Source organism: Siphateles boraxobius, unplaced genomic scaffold (genome assembly GCF_051911475.1).
Source record: "Siphateles boraxobius isolate OS27281-9 unplaced genomic scaffold, OSU_SipBor_1 48, whole genome shotgun sequence".
Lineage (NCBI taxonomy): Eukaryota > Metazoa > Chordata > Actinopteri > Cypriniformes > Leuciscidae > Siphateles > Siphateles boraxobius.
Window position 1 is genome coordinate 1,090,825 of NW_027509119.1, and position 25,642 is coordinate 1,116,466.

The window sequence follows — 25,642 nt, forward strand, 5'->3', positions numbered from 1 at the left end:
AAGTGCAAATCTGTCAAATCAGCTTCATAGAATAATGAGAACATTATAATTGTGTACTTGTGATTAAATTACACTTTTGTTTTTGTAATCGGGTTCTCAAAAAAATGATATACAAATTTGGATTTAGATTTATCGGCCAATATATCGGTTATTGGCTTGCAAATATAAAGAATTATCGGTTATCGGTATCGGCCAACGTTTTTATATCGGTGCATCCCTGCTCAAAATCATTCATTTGCATTGTACGTGTTGATCAGGCAATTGACTGAGCAAAACCCATTATGCGTAAACAATAAAACCTGAAGTCGGGGGTTAAATGGAGAGATTTTGGGTGTGGTGACATTCCTCAGATCTCAGATCAAACTCAGGCTCAAACTCCACTGTAATCCTGCCGTCTGTCTGAGAGAGTCATGTGTCACCGATTTAAAAGCCCGGGGGACAAAGAGATTGTCAAGAGAGGATATTTAGTATCAACCAAATCTGGAGAAGTGTCACTGGAGTGACCATATACAGTCAAACCAAAAATTATTCAGTCACCAGATATAATTTTGTATTATTTTTTTTTACTAGTGTGTGCAGGACACTATAGTTCATTTATGTAAGTGAGGAGAGCAAAATAAAGTAAACTGTGACTATTATACCCAAATATTCTTCATACAGTGACTACCAGTAACATTTATAACAATTTGGGAGCAAATATTATTCGGACACTTTGAGCTGATCATGTTTTGCTGAAGTGTTTTTTCTTTAATTGCTAATGCGATCTTTTACACCACAGACTGAACAACATGAAGCATTGCTTGGTAATCATTTGAGCTAAACTGTTATGATCTAATTGTGTTGTTAAATCTAACAGCTGACAGATATTCAACATAATTCATGTGCGAGACAGTCTAACAGAAGGACGGACAAAACCAGTGAAATACCAACTGCATATTTTCTTGTCATATTTTATTACCATTTTCTGAACTATAGCGAATAGACTGTGATAATGTGGGAAATGTTGATGGTGTATGAAAAAAAATAAGTTTTGACTGTATATATTATTGTGCAGTTTGGGTCTTTTTCACTACCAGATACATAAGCTTATACTTCAAGGATATTAATAAAACATATAAGAGATGTCAGCAGCAATTTCGAAACAGAAAGGAGTGACTTGACGTCATAAATTCCCTCCCTGAGAACCGATAATCAGCCTCATTTCTTCAGTATTTGCCGTGTGATATCACACCAGTTTCCAGTATTAGACTGAACTGAACTCAAGTCTCAGCTCTACTTCCTTGTTTGTTAAAAGCCCTGTCAGACAGTCTATGTTTGCCAGACTAGTATCGACTCAGGGGGAGGGTGTTTAATCTGCATTAAGACAACTACATGCCTCTAGCTGTAAGGCTCAGTAGGAGATGGGAGGTCCTCTAATGCATTTCTAAGAAACAAAAGACCCGTCGCAACACAAGACCAGTCTTGTCCCATGGCTGTGAAACCAAGGTGTTATCAGCAGCTTTCTCTTCCAAATCCTGGAAGACGTCGAGTCACGATGCGCTATATGAACACGACACCGCAAGCAAATATGATACCGAAAGTTGTACAAGCATAAACATTTCATGGAGCCTAAAAGCCCTTCTTGGATAATGATGGGCTTTTAAGGCTGATGGACGCGAGAGGTCAATCGTGGCGGGAAGCACTGGAAGACACTCGAGTCCATGTTGACAAAGTTTAATAGATATCATATAGCCATTAACAGATAAGCAACATGCTGTACATTGCGCTGGGTAAAAGCTCTCATAATAGCATAGTTGCATTCATAATTATAAGCACAGGAAATATTGATTTGATTGGTCATAGTATCGAAGAAGAGCACTTTGAAGTGGATGAGTGGCTTTGACAGTGTAATGCGGGACTGGCGAGATAAGACACCATCCCCCATATGCTTTTAACTGAGCCTCGCCCAGCTTTAAACACTCCACAAACATACACAAACTTGTTTGTTATAACCACATAACAGCTCAGAGTGCATCCAAAGGTTTCTCCTCAGACAAATCCTATAGTTACGGTTATAATCAAAACTGTTAGAGTGATTATACTTGCTGTTACGCCTCGTCTAGGGGAGGGAGTGCAACATGAAAGACTCTGAAAAATGTAGGAAATTTGAACAATGATACGTTTATTGACTTAATTTGGGACCTTTGATTCAGGAGCTGACTGGGCCAAAATGACAAATTCCACTTTGAAGTGATAAACAATATGAATTCTTGAATATCTGGCTTTGATTTTTGATTCAGCTTAATCAACAGTATATGGAAACCAAACAGCATTTCATTTGGCGGCTGGCAGAGGACAGGATCTTTTCAAACAAAAATAGTTCAGTGTAATCATTAACTCAGACCTGCACTTCTGACCTCGTAATGCATTAACCAGTGTAAATGATTTCACACTGAATGCTGTTTACTGTACATGAAACTACTGCCACAGGCGCTCAGCAAAAACTCGTCTTCACTTGCAATGAATCAGCTCAAAATTCCCTTTTGAAAGTACTTCTATTTTGTATTGGTATGATTTTAATATCATGAGAAAATGTTACATGTGTTCGGCTCAGATTAAGATAAACCTTTTTGGAGCATACTGTCCTTCTTTTTATAATGCTTAAAAAAGTGAGCCTATATAAGCTTCAGATTGCCTACAAATGATTGTATGCGTATTTTATAAAAAAACAACAAAAAAAACACGAGGTGGAGCAGTGCAAGTAATCTGTTTTGTATGTCAAAACCTTTATGGATATAATGAGAAATTTGATGTATAAATGATAATTGACAGAATGCTATTATTATGCTGTTGTCGAACCTTAGGCAAAGTGTGATACCAGTCATCTATGAGAAGTATTGGCATGATTGTCTATTTTAAATGTTTTGTGTTGCATGTAATTTTGTGTAGGTTGTTGTATGTTTTCTTTTTTAATGGACCTTGAGTCTGGAAAAAATATATGAAAATTTTATTAAAGGAGCTACATGTAAGAATTTGTCTGTATTCATCGCTTTTTTATTGCCAATGTGTGAAAAGCTTGTAAAGAAAATGAATAAAGAAGACCTTCCCCGACTTTCTTCGGTTGTCTATGAAAGCCTGTAGGCAGATTTTTATGAGAAGTTCTCGGGACATTTTTGCCGGGAAAATCAAAAAGATGTGACGTCTACTCGCACGAAACTCTCTTACGTTAAATGGTAGATGAGACGAATGTGTTCAGGACAATGCCGAAAGAGCAATTCTGTACTGTACTGTCAATGTGTCATGCAAAGAAAAGGGATTAGTTCAAACTAAAGTCTCATATAGCCAGATCTATGGAAGCTTGTTTCTGCCACAGAATAAAACATTTTAAATGATAATTACGACTTTTTTATCTCACAATTGCGAACATCTTGCAATTCTGAATTTATGTCTCACAATTGCGTGATATAAAGTCAGAATTGTGAGATATAAACTCAAAATTGCATGATATAAAGTCAGAATTGTGAGATAAACTAGCAATTCTGACTTTTTTCTCGCAATTGCGAGTTTATATCCTGCAATTCTGACTTAATAACACACAATTGCGACTTTATTTCATGCAATTCTGAGATAAAAAAAATCAGAATTCTGAGAAAAAAAGCCACAATTACCTTTTTTATTTTTAATTCTGTGACGGAAACAAGCTTCCATAAAGATCTATAGCTAGTCTGAAATTTATAATCATAACAGTGTCATTTTAATTCAGCTACCTCATCTGTCGACATGATGAATCGCAGAGCTGGTTCAAATATATCCACATCGCTATGATCAGATGCTTTCTGAACTGCTGATTTCTCACCGCTGGCATTTTTGTTGTGTTTATGTTGTTTTTAAAGCTGGCAGCACATATTTACACATCTAAACGTCGCTTTCAGCAACATGGACACTATTGGGATGTTTGTTAATCGTATCGCTGCCTGCATGGGTATTTCTATCTTCTTTTCTAAGCTAGAAAGCAAAGAACAAAACAGAACTTCGCTATGAGTAAACCCCGGTCTTGAAATATGTTCAGTCTCTTGTACATCACGTGTGCGCGAGCAAAAAACATCGCTGGCTGCAGTTCACTTTATGGCCAGTGGTGTCACTAATAACAAGGGTTTCTGAATTCTGTATATCTTTGAATAATATTAACTTTTTGAGAAAAATTTACCATTTCAGAATTCAGATATGTAGCTGATTCTTTATTAGAAGACATTTATGAATGTCTCCTTTTTTTAAATCCTAAAACAGGGCCACTGTTTAAGAAAGAAATGGCCTGTAATGTCATTCTCCCTTCCAAGTGCACTGATTAGCATTGTAGCAACAAACGTTTGTTAGTATGTTATGTCTGAACACAGTCAAAACACAGCTACACATATTTAGACCTAATGTCAAGGACTAAAAACCGAAATTATGTGTACAGTCAGCAATGAATTAAGAGGCGCACACATTAAAACCAAATAGCAATACTCGTGATATATTAACAAAACTCATATCATACTAAAAAAACGAAGATGTGAAGAAGCATTTCCAAATAAAAAAGTTTTCTCATGCCAAAAACGATCTCTCTCCGTTGGTTCGGTCTGGGAATGGTATGCAGGCCTTGGTCACATTCTAGAGTATTTCATGTTTTCTCCTGCAACATTTGTTCTCTGGGGATTATCAGCAACAGATAAGCAGACGCCAAACAAATGATTAACAAAATATGCATTGTCTTCTAAGGTGCTCAGATGAATTTCAAGCCTTTCTCCAAATGCACACTGTGGAAACACATTGATTTGTACTATTATAAGCTTTGATAGTCAAGCCTTTGCACTCGATATAAAACCTCACAACTACAAACAGTGCTTAGGCTAGGGCCGTCGTCATGCTAAAAAGTCTCTACAAAGACAGAAATTAGAAAGAAACATTAAAGCCATCTTCAGAACTGATAGCAATTAGTTCAACAGTTTCCCCAAGGATGAAGAACACAATGTGCTCTTTTGTATGTGTTCTTGTATAAAGGTCAGCTGAATAACATTCATATTTTCGTGTTTTGTAAGAAGATCCGAACTCTCACAGTCAGAGTAGTTTAGTGACCTAACAAACATTGCTAAATTAAAAACAGGCTATGAACATTCATGCAGCAAAAAAATAAAAATTAAGAATAAAAGAAGGGGTTTGGTCTTGCTTGGGGAAACTGAATATCCTGATCCAGTTATTGAACTGAACTGAATCAACATTGAACTGACTCGAGTTGAATAATGGCATTAATGTTTTATAGAAGCTTGTTTCCTCCATGTAATAAGGGTTATTGCAATGTTTTATCTCACAATTCTGACCTTTTTTCCCTCGCAATTGCGAGATATAAACGTATAAAGTCAGAATTATGAGATATAAACACACAATTGTGTAAAAATGTCAGAACTGCGGGCTGACTTCTCTTTATCAAAATTGCAAGTTTACATCACACAATTGTGGTTTTATAACTCACAACTGCAAGTTTATATCTTGCAATTCTGAAAAAATCTCTCACTTCTGTCTTTATTTCTCAAAATTGCAACTTTATTTCTCAGAATCGCAAGTTTATATCTTCCAATGTCCAAGTTTATAAAAAGAAAAGTCAGAATTGTGAGATAAAAAAAGTTGCAGTTAACTTTTTTACATTTTTTATTTTGTAGCAGAAACAAGCTTATAGCTGAATTAAACTTGTTTCTTAAGAATGAGCTTTACATTATTGAACAGAACTACAACTGAAGAATAATGACACTATTGTTTTGCTACTTCTGCTTTACAGCAGATTTACAGTCTCATATTTGATCAAATTTGCATCATTAATTCTGCTATTTTCTTGTTTATTATTGCGAAGCTGCTTTGAAACCATTTCTATTGAAGCACTAAACAAATAAGGGTCACTTGACTTAAATTTGGACACATGGAAAAATATCCGTCATATATTTTAACTATACATCCATTTATTAGCTAATGATCTTACACTGACAAAAACAACAGATAGTGATATATTTTTCCTCGGACAATTACAAGGATAATGGAGGAGCCAATATATCTGGTTGTTTACAAAAATGAAAAGAAGATCACAAAGATAGAACGGCTAAAGACAGTTTCTCCTTGGAAACTATAGGCTCATTTTTACCACGCTCTGTTGGAAACAAAAATACTTATGGTTTCATGATCACATTGGAAACTCATGATCAAACTTAACACTTGAGGAAAAAAATAAACGTGATCTTTGATAGCTTGAGGCATCCCAAGCTGAACAGAAAGCAAACAAGAGGCACCCAAAATTAGTTATGGATATCTGGATAGTCCGTGAAATTAATAAATAGTCTACATTATAGGGTCAGTGATATAATACAAAGCAAGCATTATAGACTATGTTAGAGAGGTTATTATTGAGCCATTGTGTGGGAAGAGGCCTGATGACTCTTGGAAAGTCATAACCATTGTATTACTAATCTTGAAGTAAATCATCAGGGTCACAAGAAATACCAATCGAATAAGTAAGCTAACATGGAAGATGTGCAATATGTTTTACTGAAATCTAAGCTATTTTTGCTATTTCTTCACACAACCATATATAACCAACAATGGGATTCATTGGGAAAATAATGCACTGTTTGTATACTGTATGAGCAGACTGCACTGACATAGGCTACATGGTGTTGTTTTATTTAAGTTTTCATTTTATAGGTGTGGTCTATAAACAATTTCTCTTTCCAAAATCTACATTTTCATGTTTTTTTTAACAGAAACATAGTATATTTTGATTAATTTGGGATATTAGTTTCAGTAAATCAAGGCTAGTCAAGCCACCAGATTCATCATCGTTATCAATTTCATCATCAGCAGAAAGAGGATGTGTCTGAGGGGATTTCTCAGTATAAACCCATGAAAGGAGTTTTTCAATGCAACATGAGTGAGCAGCAGAACAAATAGTCTTTTAAAGAGTTAATTGTGTGAGATGATATGCAGGCTGTTTGAGAAGCGCAGCGTTTCGATATTTCACACGAAGTTCACTGATCCGGGGATTTTCGAACTCCTTTTTTATTTTTACCTGTGTGTTTGTCTCGAATATCCATATTTGGACATGGTAATTACCGGATGGGCGAGGTCACCTGGCTGCTGACGTCAGAGCAGAAATACCTGCTGAACACCATTTCCTCAATTTGCTGCTGTTGGAGAGGTTGGAAAAAACAGCAGCTCTTCACTTAAATACTTCGAAAGGTTATAAAGCTGAAGGATTCTGTGTGGATTTTGGCGTGTCGATGGCTTGTGTAGGGATTGTGCGATTAGGAGTTATCATTTTTCTATTTCAGGTAAGTTTTTTCTTTCTTTCTGGCGTCGAGTTGTGGACAGAAAATGGTCGCGCGTTTTTCGGACTCTTACGGCTTCAGTTTATTATAAAGTGTTGTATCTGTTGATTTTCATTTTTGTAACTAGGTATTTTCGTGTGGATATACGGAGGAGTCGACATGTACACCTGGGTTTGAGTCGGAAACGGTAGTTTTAAAAGTGCACAGAAATCACCTTCACAGGGGAAAAAGACTAGGAAGAGGTAAGTCAATGCAAATCTCTTTAAAGTAACAACACTGAAGATTTTTCAAAATGTTATTTAATATTCAAATACAACGCGAAGTACGCTAATTCAGAAATGCTATGTGTGGTTTATGCTAACGTTAAATCTGGTCTCACCTCAAGTTTAATTGTTGTGCCTCGAGTTTCGTCAAAAGTTGATGTAAGTTAAGTTACACGAACCGTGTTTTACAGCACTTTATTTAATTCAACCTATTTATATTCTTTACCTTAGCCTTTTATTAAATCTAGAGACTTTATCTTCTTAAAGATATTGGCAAGTTATTCCCTTGTTTTTGTTTCCTGGTGTGACAAAGCAAACGTTGAGAGTTTTTATTTGTTCAGGTTAAACTGTTGTTTTTCTATGCAACTTCGGGTTGAACTCCACAAATGTTGAATTAAATCACATTTTAGTTCTCTCATATGTCGGGATGTGAGGTGTTTAGTTAAAGTCTCTTTATGAAATATCATGCTTCAGAAAACCTGCAGGTGTTGTGAAATTCAGATGATCTCATCGTGAGTTTCTGTGGGAGTGAAACCAGGAGATCAGGGTCAACAAATCATTTAAGATTGAGCCTATCACTTTATTTTTTCTTTTCAATCATTGAAATATATAAACCCAGTTATATTTGGTTTTGTCATACCCTGTGCTTTATTAGCCACACTTTTTATTAAGTATAAGTAAGCATTCCTATGCAATGCATAGAATCAGGAACTTTCCATGAGAGGTGATGCAGTTTATAATCTTAGTTTCGATTTTATGCTCTAATCTCACAAGCATTGTTTTAGTATTTTTCTAGAGCCATTGTGTGAGTTAATACAGCATTATTCTGATTTATTCTTTCATATTAACTTTTTTATAAAAATAAAAAAAACGTTTTGTTTGGACATTAACCAGTCTTTGGTTTCATATTGCAATAGATCTGTAAGTTTACCTATGTACGTCTTGAAGGGAGTTTCCTTTTATTGTCCCACTAATGGTGGCTTATTTGCTTATTTGGTTTCACCACTTCCGACCTCTAATGGATGCACTATTAGCCATTGCAAAACCTCTGTATAACTGGATACTGGTTGTTTCAATGAATTATGTTGTAGTTTTGGGAAAGGGATCGACACAGTAAGCATCATTCTGAAGTTGTATGGCATAAACTAAAGCATGCATGTAAGCTCTACCACAAACAAATATTTAGCGTGAATATTGCAAATTGCATTTTTTTTTTTTTTTTAATCTGTTTCCGATTTTTTTTCGTAACACTTTACTTAACGCTCTTATGTGTAATCCATTATAGAAGTATTTTTAATGCAGTGATTCTGCCTTTTAATGCACCTTATAACTCATTGTATGTTCTCATGAATAATTGTAGCCACGGTTATAATACATTACTTCATTGAACACTCCTTTAGAAAGAAAAATGCATTAACACATGACAACCAATTTCAGATACTGCAAAAATTGTAATGCATTTTAACATTGTTCACAATTATTTATGAAAATATATAATTTACGTAATGTATAATAACCTTTTATAATGCATTATACAGAAGGACTTTAAGTAAAGTGTTACTTTTTTTTTTTTGGTCCCATCCATGAGGCTCTCAAACTCTTTCATGAGACCAGATATGTAGGCTATATTATATAGTAGCCGACTGGCCGTTATGACAGTGAATCGCTTAATACGGTGGGTGGTAAAACATGTGGCAACAAGTAGTTTTTGAATGATGAAAGTCTTGTGAAGTGAATCGAGTAAAGCTTATGTGGAAATATGACTGGTGTATGTACCACTACATGTTTCAGCATATCAATTGATACTTTATTACTTTCCTAAAGAAAAGTTATTTTTTATTTTTATAAAATCACATTGAAGTCATAGCTTGAGTTTGTTCTACCGGTCTTAAGTTTATGTGCCTTTCTCTCCCTCAGTACCTTTCATTAATTGCGATGGAAGAACAAGAACGCTCTTCCAGTCCGCTGACAAGCGGTTTGATGTGAACGCGGATGGGACTGTAACACTGAAGAGACAAGTGACTCTTCATGAAGGCCACAAGGTGTTTTCTGTGGACGCTTGGGACTCCAGTGGAAAGAAGCACACGGTATCTGTCAGAGTTGAGCGTGTCCATCATCATCATCATCATCAACATCATCATGAGGACCATCACATGGACATGGACACGGTCATGAACATCTCCTCTTCACAGGTACGAACAAGTTCCTTCCAGAAACCGCTGTCAGTGCAGTACAAGCCTGACCTCTATTGGACACTTGAGTTTTTATGTGTGTTACTTTGCTATCACAATTTAAACTACCGGATTCTGTACATTTTTCATATTATTTTTGCAGACCTGTTAAATTCATGATTTTTCCAAACCTAAAAGATTGCCTAAACTTTAACACTGTTCTATATTCTTAATCCTAAAGGTAATTTAATTTCAAAATTACTATTGTTTTGCATCAAGTGCGGTTTACTAATAATATTGCATTTTATTTTAGCACTGAGATGCAGATAAAATTAACTTTTATTATTAACAAAAGTAACATGCAAAAAGCGCAATTTTTTTAACATGGAAAACAATTCAGTGATTGTATAAGGAGCAGGTTTTAGAGTTTTACTTGTTTTCTGCGTAATTCAGTTGTAGTTTAAAGGGGTCATGAATTGAGAGGATTTATTGAGTTTTATTGTACTATAAAGATATGCTGTAAGTTGCAGAACTGCACTTCCTCATTAGTCCAAAAACAGCTTTTATTGAAATCAAGCTCAGAAAATGACTCGTTTCTGATTTTTGTCATTATTACGTCATAGTGCGACGAAAGACTGTAGTGCTGTTGTCATCTTTTTTCAACTAAAACGATGGAAACTGAAGTCTTGGCTGTAGCAAACAAACTATGTAATGCACATAAATGTTTCAGATATAGTTGAAACATAAAAGCATATGCTTACAATAAGGAGATTTCAACATCGGGAGTTTTTAAAACCATTCTACATGTGAAATGGCGGGGACATTGAAAATGTTAATATGCAAGCAAATTTTTATGTTAGCCAATCATGGCAGTGGGCGTTTACCTCAAGTCTTTAAAGGGACATTGTGTAGGAATTTCTCCCATCTAGCGGTGAAATTGTATTTAGCATTCAAACGAATTGTGCTCTCCAGCGCCTCGCTTTTTCAAAATGCGTGTTGCATCTACGGTAGCTGTTATGTACCAAAAAGCTACGACAGGATGTCTTCTAATAGCACTTCGTCGAGTTTTCCTTCGGGTGAACAGGTTTGTTATTTCAAACAAACTGCAACTTGACACAACGAACAAACGAATGTTACAGTATGAATAATAACAGTGTAATGCAGCCTTTTAAACTTGCCTCTCACTGCTCTGCTCCTCCGTTTCTGCTGCTTTCAGTCACGTGACGCTGGCTCTGAACGAAAACGCATTGTGGAAACGCGTTGGCCTAGTACTTTTTGACCCTCTCTGCTATTATAGTTTTTCAAGATGGCGGAACGACATGGAAGCCTCCGTGGACCTTCCCGTCACATGTATATAAAGATAATAAATTCTTCGTTTACGAGGATAAGTCAGATAATTGGCAGAGGTATTTGTACACCATTGAGGACAAATTTATGAATAAGAATTATGATTTTAGATGATAAAGTACCTAAAAAAACTACACATTGTCCCTTAAATGTGACTCATATATAGTGTTCAAAAGATAGGGTCAAACGAAGGGTAGAAAATAGATTCACTTCTAAATTAGATAACTTGATAACCTTATATGGACTTAAAAACATCTTTAAAGGGGTCGTGAGCTGTTTTTTTTTTTTTAAAGAGACTACAGTACAAAAGAGTGGTGCCAGACATGGCATTTATTATATGTATAAGTAGTCATTTCATAATGTCTAAATTTAAATTCAAAAGCTAAACATGAAAATTTGCCACCGAGGGTTAGTTTTCCTACATCTTGAAACTTTTAGTGTTACAAATGGGGACAATTTAAACTGGATGAAGAAATAATGTTTTTAGTGTTCTCATTAAAAATAACATTTAAATTGGATAATATTTAGAGCTTTGAAGTGCTGGGAAAGTTGTGAAGCACTTTAATGAGACCTTAAAGTGCTTGCATTTCACTCTCAAACAGTTGTAAGAACTCTTGAGATTAATATTTTAAAAACATTTGACTATTTCTGCCACAATACCATGGTAGCGTTACTACAATGGTGAATCCATGATGATTTCATGGATTGAAAAGCCATCCATAACTTAATTCATGGCACAATGTTTCTCCTGGTTTCTATCTCAGCACTTTTTGCTCTAATATGGTTTTATAATCGGGAATTGTGCCGAATTTGAATGCTTCCCAGTAATCTTGCTGTGACGTTAATACAGCCGCGTATATTCAGGCACTTTCTCACTGGATCTCCCAGCGCTGTGCAGTGATGGGAATAACAATGGCGTTACTAACGGCGTTATCTTTTTCAGTAACGAGTAATCAAACGAATTACTGTTTCACCCGTTACAACAGTTATCGTTACTGACAAAATGTGGCGTTACTATTGAACTCAATGAAGCGGTTTTCATCCGAGTATGCTCTCTCTCCACCATAGCAGGACCTGCAAAGTTTTTTCTCTGGTGTGTGTTTATGAGGCGCCAGAGTGGAAAAAAGCGAAGCCGAATGCGGCGAGCGCGCTCAATGCGCAAGAGAGACTGAGTGTGTCCGAGAGCACGCTCAACAGTTGTGCAAGAGAGACCGAGGGTTTCCGAGCATTATATAGTTTGTTTATAAATAAATGACAAATTTCAGCATTAGAATAATCTCTATAGCCTATTGGTATCATCTACAATGTTTTAATTAATTTGCATGGTTATACAAATAAAATCTAAAAAATAACCTGGGAAGGTTCTGTTTAGGTTATTAAAAAAAAACCTAAAAATAACAGGGAACGTTCTCTTTAGGTTATAAAAACCCCCCGAAAATAACCTGCAAGGAACATTCCCAGAAAACATCTTTGTTTGACCGGTTGTAAACACGTGCGGCTATTAATTTGGCTTAAATAACCTCTGATGATGTCCTCTGTAGGTTATAAAAATAAACCCCTGAAATAATATACTTTATTTATTTATTTTTGGTAAATTGTTCAGTTTTATATTGACAGAGCACTTTATGTTAAACTGTTTACTTTTGTGAGGAAGAAAATACATTATACTTTGCTAAAGTATGTCTACTAGGCCTAGTTGTGAAGTTGTGTAACAGTTTTATCGTTATAATATGCACTACAAAGAGTATGTATTTTTTAAATTATTTTTTATACATTTTTGGTACATTTCTTAAGTATAATTTATTTTTAAACTTATTTGTTGGCCAGTTGTGGTCTGTGCGATATTAAGTATAAACCATCTATTATGTTTTATTGTTCTACTATAGTAATGATAATATTTAGAATAATATATTGAATTTAATAGGTGTCTCTCACATTGTCCCACAGCAACATTAAAATAGTGTAGATTGGTGTTCAATGTTTTATAAAAATGTATTCCATTAAGTGTCCATTTCATTCATTTAACACATTTAATACTGGGGGCATCCAAGTTATTTGATATGGGCCTATTTGAACAATCTTTTAAAAAGTAACGCAATAGTTACTTTCTCTGGTAATTAGTTACTTTTATAATGATGTAACTTACTTACTAACTCAGTTACTATTTGTGAGAAGAAACTAGTAACTATAACTAATAACTTTTTTTAAGTAACATGCCCAACACTGGCACTGTCTAGTAACAGTCACATGATCGAGATCGGTCCACGGGAAAAAAAGGTCGCAAAATGCCACTAGTCGCAGTCTGGAGCCCTGAAATATACAATGTACAGCAAGCAAAGAAACAATGTCGCTCATTGTCATTTACTAAATTTCAGATGGAATCTCCCTCTGATGATCTGGTACTGATGTTTCCAAAGTCTTCAACGGGTCTGAAGAGAGCAAAGAGAGGTTGGGTTATTCCTCCATTCAATGTACCTGAGAATAGCAGAGGTCCTTTCCCAGAGTTTCTGGTCCAGGTGAGAAAGTTATGAAGGGAATGTTTAAAATTAGATGGATGAGAAAGCGTTTTTTCTGATATTGACTTTGTTCTCTTGATATTGCTTTCTGTATTTAGATCAAGTCGGACTATTCTAAGGAAGTTAAGATGGTTTACAGTATCACAGGTGAAGGAGCGGATCTGGAGCCTAAGGGAACTTTTACTATAGACAAATTAACAGGGACTCTGTATGTGACTCGGCCACTGGACAGAGAAAAAAAAGCTTCATATAGAGTAAGTTGATTTTAGGTCTTTAACTTTTAAAATCAGCAGTTAGTTCTTGGTGTATTTTTAATGTCAGATTTTTTTTTCATTCTTAATTGTTTGAAAGCTGTCATCAGTTAATGTTAAAAAGGCCCCATGAAATGACACTTTGTTTTGTGCAGAGAGCATACTTTTTTCTCTCTTTTTTTGTAATTTGTATATCTATTAAGAAATTACGTGTTTTCTACTACTACAGTTGCATATTGATGTGTCAAAGCTTACAGACATGGACTAAAAGACACAAACTCAGATATTCTCTTAACGTGCCTGTATTTCTTCTCCTGTCTTTAGCTTATAGCTGATGCGACTGCAGTTGGTCAGAATATCAGGGAAAATCCAATGGAAATTATTGTAAATGTGATGGACCAAAATGATAATAAGCCTATTTTTACACAAAATCCATTCAATGGAAATGTTGCTGAAGCTGCTGAAATAGGTAGGTGTATGATGCAGTTTCTTAATTAAATGTTTTTTTTCTTTTTCAAATGCCTTTTCAGTTTTTAAACCGAATCAGTCTTTCTTCTCTCACTGAAGGTCATGAGTTTATGACAGTCACAGCCACTGATGCAGATGATCCAAACACTCACAATGGTATTGTCACTTATTTAATCGTCAAGCAAGATCCAGAACTGCCAAAACCAAATCTGTTTACAGTCAACTCTGTTACCGGAGGAATTCGTGTGAATGCTTTAGGCTTGGACAGAGAGGTGAGAAATTATGAATTGATCTCGCATTGGTGAAGAATAATTTCATGTAAACAAACTCACCTTAAAACATCTTTCTTTTCAGACACTTACCAGATATACTTTGTTAATTACTGCTACTGACATGGAAGGAAATGGTTATTCAACCACTGGCACAGCTGTTATTACTGTGACTGACAGCAATGATAACGCACCTCAGTTTGAGCAATCCACGGTAATGTATATTAAATTAGTTTTATAATAAGCATTTTAACTTTATTAATACTTATTTACACCATACATCTCTTTGTTTTAGCACACTGTATCTGTCCCAGAGAATAAAGTTGGGGCTGAAGTGGCCAGACTTGCAGTTACTGATGAAGATGAACCTGGATCTCCTGCCTGGTCAACCAAATATAAGATTATTAGCGGTGACAGGAGTGGGTTTTTCAGTGTCAGTACTGGACCCAGCCAGCTAGAGGGCATCATCACCACTGTAAAGGTACTGTGTGTTGCTCATGTGTTTCCACAGGCAATTGGTTGTGATCATGTTCCTTTAGTAAAAGATGCTTTCTTTTCCTTTCAGCCCCTGGACTTTGAGAAGAACAAGCAATTCATTCTGTCTGTGATTGTTGAGAACGATGATCCATTTGTCGGTTCTTTGGCCACTTCCACTGCCACAGTCACGGTGAATGTAGAAGATGTTAATGAGCCTCCAGAGTTTAATCCAAAGGAGAAGGTTATTAACAAACCTGAAGATTCACCAGTTGGTAGTGAACTGGTTACTTATAAAGCCACTGATCCAGACATTGGAAAATCACAGAAGATAACGTAAGAAATGTTGCAAATCATTTAATCCCCTCTAAGACAATCAAACAACTAAAGTTTCATTCATTTGAAAATGGACTGCTTTCTCTAGAGAAGTGGTTCTCAACAAGGGGGGCGAAAATTGTTTTCAAGAAAAAAAAATGCAGACAGTGCATTTTTATACCAGGTGTATTTTATTGTGCTTTAAGCTGATGAATGCATAAATAAAAAAACACTGGATAAAACCAGCTGGCTCTCCAGAGGTCGGGTTTTACATCGCTTCTACAAATTGCGTTCAGAGGTGAAGATTTTTCTTGTTGATGCGAAGTTCAACCTCGTACCTGGAACTCCCTGTGGTTGGTGCAGTTGTCATACCTTGTAGACATTTTTGACAGGTTGAATTTGAACACATCGATGCCAACATCAAAGTCAGTGCATTCGTTGGCAAATTGGATCTTTGGCATGATCGGCTGATTAATTAATGTTGCATGTTTCCCAACTTCACTGACTATGTGCAAGAGATAGGGATAGTTCCAAAAGGTTGAGAACCTCAGCTCTAGAGATTCAGAATTTTAGCAGACAAATCTGAAAACCACCTCAGCAACTGTCTACCTATTAAGGCCTATTTCCCTTCCAATGTCAAATCTCTCATACGCAGAATTCAAATCATGCCATGCCTGAATATCCTTTGAACTTTAAATGTTTTTAAACCACCAGACTTAAGTTGTTCTTGCTGAACATTTCTAGTTTAAACCTGTATGTTTGGTTCCTTTCAGGTATAAAATTGGCAGTGATCCTGCCGGCTGGCTGAGTGTTACTCCAGACACTGGAATTATTACAGTCAAGAGCCTCATGGATAGAGAATCTCACTTAGTCAAAGATGGCAAATACAGAGCTATTATTTTGGCGCTGGATGATGGTAATTTGTGTTTTCTTTTTTAAGAGAATAATTCTTGCTGGCCTTTTTCTGATGTCTGTGCTTGTGTGCAGGTACTCCTCAAGCAACTGGCACAGGAACCCTGATAATTGAATTGGAGGATGTAAATGACAACGCTCCTGTCATCAGTGAAAGGAATATAAAAATGTGCAATCGTGGTTCAGCCCCAGTGCTTCTCTCTATAACGGACAAAGATGGACCTCCTTTCGCTGGGCCTTTTAGAGTTGAGACCCACGGAGAAACCAGTAAAAATTGGTCCACCTCGATGAATGGCACATGTGAGCAATTACTAATGTTTTAAAGATAAATTAATCTCATTCTTTCATAAGTTTCACATTGAAATATCTGGCTGGCTTGGTATACATGTCTAACTATTATAATGTGCCCATTTTAGCAACCGGTGTCTTTCTGACACCAAAGTCTTCATTGGAGCAGGGTGACTATAATGTTGTCCTGAAAGTTATTGATCAGGGTGGGTTGGATCAGGAAAGCTCCATTCAAGCAACTGTGTGTGACTGCGAAGGAGAAACAGTGAGTTGCGCTGACAAAACGATAGCAGGAATGCCACTATCTGGAGTTCTGGGAATCCTGGGAGGAATCTTGCTTCTGCTATGTATGTAATTTCTCCCTTGCATTTATGTGTGCATCTAGTTGGTCTTCCCAGTTTTGTATGCATACAGAAAGTTCAGTGTTTCCCACAGGATTGAACGTTGTACATTTTTAAAGAAATTCATGAATCCGATCACTTTGAGATTGTTCAATCTGCACACTGATTATGGGTTGGAGTTCTTGATTTCGAAGAGAAAAAGTCTGACTTGTACCTGAACTTTATCACGTTTTTTGGTTTCACAGCAATGGCGCAAAATGCAACGTTCAAGACCTTTTTGCTATTATGAGAAGTTAAAATGTATTTTTTGGCCACCACAGTGTAGTTAATGAATGGGTAGCACTGGCATCTATTTGTGGCGGTCAGTGTTGATATTGTGGCGAGCCACCACAGATAAGTAAACGTATGGGAAACACTGTACATTTATACTGCAGGAAAGGAGTCTTATTGCTAGCAAGTTTTCAAACACATTCACTCTTTGAATTGAACTCCTATAAGATCAATAGCAATCTAATTTTCCTTGACCTCTTTAGAGTCCCTATTCAGTCTTAGTTAATTACTGCTGAATACTTTAGGTTTGCTGTGTTAAAGTTGTGCTTCTTATACCACAGTGCTCGCTCTTCTTCTGCTATTGTTCATGAGGAGGAAAAGTAGTACCAAAAAAGAACTTCTCCTTCCTGAAGATGACATAAGGGACAACATCTACTATTATGATGAGGAAGGCGGTGGAGAAGATGATCAGGTTGGTTTTAATTTGAAATACTTTAATAATAATAGTTGAGTTTATTGGTAATTGGTAACTGAATACTAACAGTCAAACTTGCTGTTTTTTTTGCACAAGCAACATGTCTTTAATCACTTTCTTTTCCAGTATAAGTATTTGTGAAGCTCTAAATTAATGGGGTGCCCTTAGAAAGCGCTTATGGGGCCTAATTCAAGGTCCAGTGATTCACTACCTGAATCGCTGTGGTGCTAGCACGAAAACATTAAGGACCCCCAGGGACTCCGATGCTTGTGTAAAGACCGTCTATTGCATCGAATTAAAGGCCATAACTTGTACCAAGATGTACAAGAAACGCCTTTCTTTCAGGAGATCTTAAATTTGGAAACAGAAAAAGGAATCGTGAAATGGCTTAATGTAATTGCTTTTTAAACTTCAAAAGGCAACGATTTCATTGTGATAACTAACTTTGAACCATGCAGTGCTCTCATTTACGTGTTCACCTGCCCTTCCAATCTTAATAGTTAATGATAAATGAACTTTGTTTGAGGCTCGGCTTGCACTCTGAACGCAACCGAAAGTTCTTAGTACAGAAAAAATGGGGGGGGGGAAATGGAGGGAGAGATGGGAAATAGAGGGAGGGATGGATGGGGAGGTGGAAGAATGCTGGAAGAATTTCCTCTGGGACGACGTAATGAGGACTGCTTGTATACACAGATGAGCCAAAACTTTGACCACCTGTCTGTTCTTCTGCACGCTGCCAAAACTACACTCACCTGCCAAGGTGTGGACTCTAGTATCTGGCACTGAGTCATTAGCACCATATCCTTCCGATCTTGTAGGTTGTGAGGTAGAGTCACTGTGGATTAAACTTGTTGGTCCAGCACATCCCACAGATGCTCAATTGGATTGATATTTGGGGAATTTGGAGGACAGGGCAACACCTTGAACTCGAACCATTCCTGAACAATTTGGTAGATTGAGACATTATCCTGCCGAAGGAGGCCTCTTCCACCAGGGAACTGTCAGGAAAGACTGTACCTGGTCTGTAGCAATGTTTAGGTAAGTGGCATATGTCCAATGTACGTCCACATGAATGGCCGGACCTAGTGTTTCCCAGCAGAACATTGCTCAGAGCATCACTCACTCTCTCTACTGGCTTATTGCTGTCCCACAGTGGATCCTATTGCCATCAATTCCCCAGGTCAACAGCGCACACGTACATGGCCTTCCACTTGATGCAATAGGGCACTCAATTGGATTGATATCTGGGGAATTTGGAGGCCAGGCCAACACTTTGAACTCATTGTTCAGGAATGGTTTGCGAAACGTGTGCAGAGCGCATTATTCAGTTGGAGGCCACTTCTACCGGGGAACACTGTCAGGAAGGGCTGTACCTGGGTTGCAACAATGTTTAGGTAGTTGGCATATCAATCTTACGTCCACATGAATGGCCGGATCCAGTGTTTCCCAGCAGAGTTTTATGCCGTGACACATTCCTCCCATAACATTAAAATTTTTGTGACTTGTGCTACAGTGGACCTTCTGTTGGCTCAGACCATTCGGGATCGCATTCGTTGCCCTTGTCCATTGACAAGCCTTGAGCGCCCAACACCCTGTTTTAACTGTTTGTCCCTCCTCAGACCACTGGTAAATCCTCACCAGTGCTGACTGGGAGCAACCCACAAGCCTTGCTGTTTTAGAGATACTCTGACCCAGTCTCCGTGCCATAACAATTTGGCTCTTGTCAAAGTTTATCTTTATTTGTTGCCCTTTTTTTTTTTTTTCTCCATGATTACGAGAACTGACTGTTGGCTTACCATCTAATTTGTTCCGAGCTTAATATGTGGACTTGTTAGGATACGATCAATGATATTTGATTTTGCCTGTGACTGGTCAAAGTTTTGGCTCATCAGTGTAAGCTTGTGATAATGATTGGGCTCCTCCCAAGCCTAATTTTACTAACCCTAATTTTGACTCGTCTCTCTTAAAATGTTTAAAAGCTGAAATGTGAGGTTAAGTGTTTTATAACTTTGTCTTTGCTAAAACCTGCCCCTGCCCATATGGCCGTCTTGCCATTGCATAAAACACAAGCGGTTGCAGACGCTTATCACCACTTGATCTTAAGCATTGCTCAGATCACAATCACTTAAAGGTCCCATGTTGTACAACTTTCTGAAGTTTTATTTTAGGTTTTGATGTCCTTAAGAATATGTATTTGCGGTATAAGTACCAAAAACCATCTCAATATTTTTACTGCTCGTTTCTCATGAGCTCTGCCAAGAACAGGTCGATTTTGGCCTGTCTACTTAGAAAACAGGCCAATCAGAAGAGAGGCTCATGAATATTGAGTGACCCACCATTGGTGGGTGTGATGACTGAAGGCAGTGACTGAGTAGTTCTGACATCACATTTATATGGAAGTGTCAATGGCTTGTGAAAAGGTTTTCAGTTTTGACAATATGGGAGTATTATGAATGAGCATCATAAAAAGGACATGTGGTAACCCAGAAGTCAGCATGAACCATATTGGTGTGAATGCTTAATGCATACCTGCGGTTGCAGTTACGCCCCAGACAGCAACATAGTGTCTGCCCAGAGCCGGCCCACATCTGGTACACATGGTTTCCACAGCCCAGATGTGGGCCAGATCTGTTGCTGTCTGGGGCTGATGTTAATGTGCTGTAAATGCAAGGTTTGTGAAAATGTAATTACATACTGACCAACTGTCTGCTGTTATGTAGCAATTGGTTTTGCTGTACTTTAATATCAAATACTTTCTGCACAGGACTTTGATTTGAGCGTGCTGCATCGAGGCTTGGACAACAGACCTGAAGTGTTCAGAAACGATGTGGCTCCCACTTACATGTCAGCACCTCAGTTTAGACCACGACCCACCAACCCAGATGAGATTGGCACGTTCATTGATGATGTAAGTGATTTTGTTACTTTGTTAAACCTCAATTAAGAATTCCTGTTAAACCTCAATTAAGAATTCCTGTTAAAGCTATGTCGAAGTATTAGAGATGCATTGATGTATCTGCAAATAATCGGTATCGACGCGATTAAAGCTATTTTCGCCATTGGCCAATTGACCTATGGCTAAGTCACGCCCCCAAACGCGATGAGCCAATCACAGTGCGCATAGCTAACCCATACACTCGGACATTCTCTGCTTCCTCGTCCATTGAAATGCATTGCAGTTAGTCAGTTCATTTGTTTTTGTTTTTTCTTTTCATTTTAAGTTTAAAATGGTCAAACGGTGTGCATGGAGTACATGCAACTCCGACACTAGGTATCCCGAGAGGCTGGGCGACGGTGTGTATTTTTTACCCTTTCCCAAGCCACATCTCAACCGAGATAAGTGTCTGGATTAAGTTACGCGGTAGACCACAACACCAACTAAACGTGGATAAATTAAACGAGGATGTCTACATCTGTTCTAAAATAAGTCAACAACGTATTTGAACGTTATCTTTAACATCTCTAACGTAACGTTAGCCTAACATTAGAAAACGTTAACGTTAGCTTCTAGCTGCGTTGTACATAATGTCACTTAGCTTCATTAATGTATCTGTAAATAACCAAGATAACAAATGTTAGCAATGTTGTGCTGAATAATTCATGTAAATACTGTTGCACCAAACTAACGGAGAGGTACTCTTGGTAAAGATGGTAAAAAGGCTTGTCCTGGAAACGTATGCAACTTAGACCTGTACATATTTAATTTGATCATGAACCATTAATTACATATTAAAGCACAATATTTTAAACAAATTCCTACCAAAATATATATCTATATAATCTTTGTCTCCAATAATCATCAATTGCCTCCTGTGAAATGTTTCCTACTGTGACAGCTGCCATAGTGCCTGTCACTGAATGTTGACTGTTTGTCCGAGTGAGTGGAGGGGGCGTGGCTTAGCCATAGGTCAATTGTTCAAAAACAGCCGATGATCAGTGCCGATTATATTCTGCGTGAACTGTTCTGGGTCATTCATAAAATTGATACGTTTACTCTGCACTGTTTACAAATGTCTTCCAATTGGAGCGATTCCGAAACTAAAGCGCTTCTCCTCGTCCGGGCGTATGAAGAGATTTGTCAAAAACTTACAGGAACAGTTAGCGATATTATGTATGATCAAAATAAATAGCCTTCTTTAGGAACAAGGCATAAACCTCCGGTTAATGACATCATAGAGTTTACCGGTGTTTTGGAACTGATGTGTGCATTAGGGCTGCACGATTAATCGCAATGAAACTGCACACGATTTGACAAAGGCTGCGATTATTTTATGCACAGCTTGTCAGTGCAGCGGCTGATTTGTAGTTAATGCTCCCTCTGAACACCAGAGGGCGTCTCACACACACACACACACCCAAATATCCCTCTGAACACTTGAGGGCAATCACACACACTCACATACGCCAAATATCCCTCTGAACACCAGAGGGCGTCTCACACACACCTAATATCCTTCTGAACACCAGAGTCTGAACACACACACAATACTCCAAATATGCCCCTCCATAGAAGTATGATAAAAATGCATTATTCCAGGAAATCCCTATCGCTGTAGCTGAATAAACAGAAGATTAAAACGCTTTGATTAAACATGACTAATAAACGCAGGACTGCCTTATTCTGTGTAAGAAGCGCATCATAACGGCAGTTGAGGACCTTCTGTGAGATGACGTGAGTTGAGTAAAAGCATGTTATTAAATGTTGACTTTTGTTAAATGCTTCTCATGTTTGGAAAGCTGTTTGACGCGTATCGCTTTTTCAAATGCACGTTATAAGCGACTCAAACTCACAGTGCTTTTAGATGGAGCAGCGTTTACAGAGACGATCATCACTGACAAGCTGCGCATAAATCACAGCATTTGTGATTTTCAAAATCACGATAAGCCAAATCGATTTAAGTGCGATTACATGGAAATTGGGATTAATCGTGCAGCCCTTGCGTGATCGGTCCGTTACCGGTAAAAAGCCAGAACGCTGTTGCTTATGTGAACGGCAGACCTCTTAAGGATTTTAATTAACCGGTAACAGGGTGGCCGCGGGTCCTTAAAGTCTTAAAATGGCTTAATGTTTTCCTAATAAAAGGACTTAAAGTATTAAATGTCTTAAATTCAGATTCGATGGGTCTTAAATATTTCTGGTCACATTACTGCTAAAATTTCTCCAGTCAAAATAACCAGTGAAGTATCGAATCGCGAGAATGATTTTATTACATAAACAGCGATTGAAAATGTATTTCTGGTAGCGCTGTTGAGACTCGCGCTGCCTGTCTCTGTGAGAGGTTTTATAGTGAGAAATCAAAACAAATGAGCATAACATAAAAACATGTTTTTTAATTTATAACATATGATATAGCCTAGTTAAGTAACATAACATGACGCAGGGTCCGAAATTAACTTTTTGGCTCACCTGCCACGGGGACTGGTAGATGAAAAAAATCCACCAGCCAAGCATATTTTTTACCGGCCAAAATAATAAACAGCCTTTTTGTGTCACATATACATTCATTTCAGTACATTTAATTGAGAAGTATTATGTTGAATGAATAAGAGTACATAGAAGTCAAATCAGAGCAACAAATATAAGACATGGAAGATGTGAGCATGGAACTAGTGCTCATAACAGTACATTTGAAGGTTTTGTAAAACTATCAGATACTTTACCGAAAGTAAACATAAAATTATGTTTTAAAATTATATATACACACACACACTTAGCTTTTTTGTTTGTTTGCTGCATGGTAAAAAAAAAACAGTATATATACCCTGTATTTGTTAAATCATGGGGTGCGTCGACACGCGCAACCACACGCGCCTAAAGACATATTTCGCTGAGCAAGCACAATGAAGCAAGGCAAGCGAAAAGAAGTAGCTACTGTGTGGGACCATTTTGACAGAAAGGGCGACGAAGTTACTTGCAAAATATGCCACTTGGTATTAAAATAGCAGTAGGCCTAGTGCAAGTACAATGCAATATCACTGGCGAAGCAAACATCCACAAGCAAATGAAAGGCGCTTTCCGAAGTTGGCCACTCTAGCGAGACGTCATCTCTGTATTCCCTGGACATCTGTGCCATCGGAGATCCAGACTCACCCCACATCATGTAGACATTTTACTTTTTTAAGTAAAAACTAGACAAGCTGTGGATTGAGGAAGGCCTGCTATTTTTATTTGACGAAAAAACGTAGTCCGATGAAAAAAGAGGTTTTTTCAAAGCTTCAAACTGATTCAGTGTTTTCTTTTTGTCATCTTAATTTGTTAATTCTTTAAGTTAAAATAATATATTTAGTGCTGGTCTATTTTGGGTGTGGAGAAGGTTCACACACGCTTCTTGAGGCACACACACACACACACAAGGTCTCTCGCTCTCTGCAGTGCGCGCGCTACACGGTTTGGAGCACAGTATGAGCGCGCTCTTTCTTTCTCGCTCGCTCTAGATTCCTGGAGATTTGAACTAATTTGCGAGCATCAGGCAGCCGCTATCAATATGCGGGAGACTCCCGAAACTTCCGCAAGACTTTGGATGTCTGGAACATCCACCCGCCAGTGTGGCGGATAGCCTTTTGAGATTTACTCGCCAAACGGAAAATCTACCCGCATTTGGCGCTTGGCGGGTGCTAATTTCGGACCCTGATGACGGGAGCTATTTTGCTGAATATTCTCATGATTGCAAATGTTACATTTGATTTTTAGTTCAATAAACAAGTAGTTAATATTAAATTTACTTGGGTTAAACATTAAATATTACATATACATTTGTAATGTGTATTTCCATCACAGGTTTGGTCTTAAATTTCATTCAAAGTGGCATTAAAAAGGTCTTAAGTCTTAAATTTAACTTGTTTATATCTGTATAGCAAGTCGTTCTGGCTATTTTACGGTAATTTACCGGGATTTCTGTGTGAAAGGGGCTAACGACTCTATTCTTTGCCCGGTAGAATCTGAATGCTGCGGATAACGACCCCACCGCGCCGCCGTACGACTCTCTCCTGGTGTTCGACTATGAAGGAGGCGGCTCGGACGCAGGCTCGCTCAGCTCCCTCAACTCCTCCAGCTCAGGCGGAGACCAAGACTACGACTTCATCAATGATTGGGGCCCGCGCTTCAAGAAGCTGGCAGACATGTATGGAGGAGGAGACGATTAAGACTCTGTGTTTGTTCTTTGTGTTTGTTCTTTTTGGTTCTCTCTTTCTGTGCAAGTGACACATTGATGGTTTAAAAGTGCAAAATATGAGAATTTTTATACTTCGCTTTATGGTCTGGTGATTTGAATTGTTTAAAGTTGGAACTGGAAAAATAGCACTGTTCACCTGTAAACATAAAGGAAAGATTCTTAATAGTTTTCTTTTCATGGGAGGAGTCTTGAGAGGAACGTGGCTTTTTTTTCTTTCTCCCGTAAAAGCAGCTCCCAATTCAAAAGACATTCAATATTTGTTTGGATAGCTCTGTGGGGAAGCTGTAACGCAGCTTGAGATGTTTGTCCCAACTTTGTTTGCCCAGTATATTTTATGAAATGTAACGTTTATGTTTTTACAACTTCTTTGGCATTAAATATTGATTTAAACCATTAATTATCCTCTAAATGTACTTTTTTTTTTTTTTTTTTTTTTGAAAAGCACTGAATTTTCAAAAACTTTTGTATGCTGTTCTCTATTTCTGTCCTTTTCCCCTCAGCTGCAAGGATAATTGCATTTTGTATGCTTTTATTTCTTTTATATGGTTATGTTTGTTTCAGCATTCAATTTTTACACTGATGCTTATTTCCCTTTTTTTAATTAAAATTACTTTTACTGTTTTTGTTTCCAAGTGTTTACTCAATAACACATTTCAAAAACACTGGCTGAATTATTATTTTTAAAGTCTGCATGAAATCATTGCAACCAACTTTATTAACTTATGAACTCATATTTAAACTTACTATTATTTCTGAGACTAAAATTCTGTAACTCCTAGAGT

The 25,642-nt window shown here is 37.4% G+C and overlaps 1 protein-coding gene across 1 annotated transcript; it reads left to right on the forward strand.

Annotated features, from left to right (window-relative positions):
* Positions 1 to 6,892: 6,892 nt before the first annotated feature.
* cdh1 (cadherin 1, type 1, E-cadherin (epithelial)) lies at positions 6,893 to 25,481 on the forward strand. Its single transcript, XM_077201520.1, has 16 exons — positions 6,893 to 7,331; positions 7,456 to 7,570; positions 9,509 to 9,783; positions 13,485 to 13,625; positions 13,724 to 13,879; positions 14,201 to 14,345; positions 14,444 to 14,616; positions 14,699 to 14,827; positions 14,909 to 15,094; positions 15,179 to 15,423; positions 16,176 to 16,318; positions 16,390 to 16,614; positions 16,731 to 16,949; positions 17,555 to 17,685; positions 20,453 to 20,596; positions 24,625 to 25,481. Exons 1-16 carry the CDS (start codon positions 7,281 to 7,283, stop codon positions 24,829 to 24,831), a joined length of 2,685 nt encoding a protein of 894 aa, XP_077057635.1. The 5' UTR covers positions 6,893 to 7,280; the 3' UTR covers positions 24,832 to 25,481.
* The last annotated feature ends 161 nt before the right edge of the window (positions 25,482 to 25,642 follow it).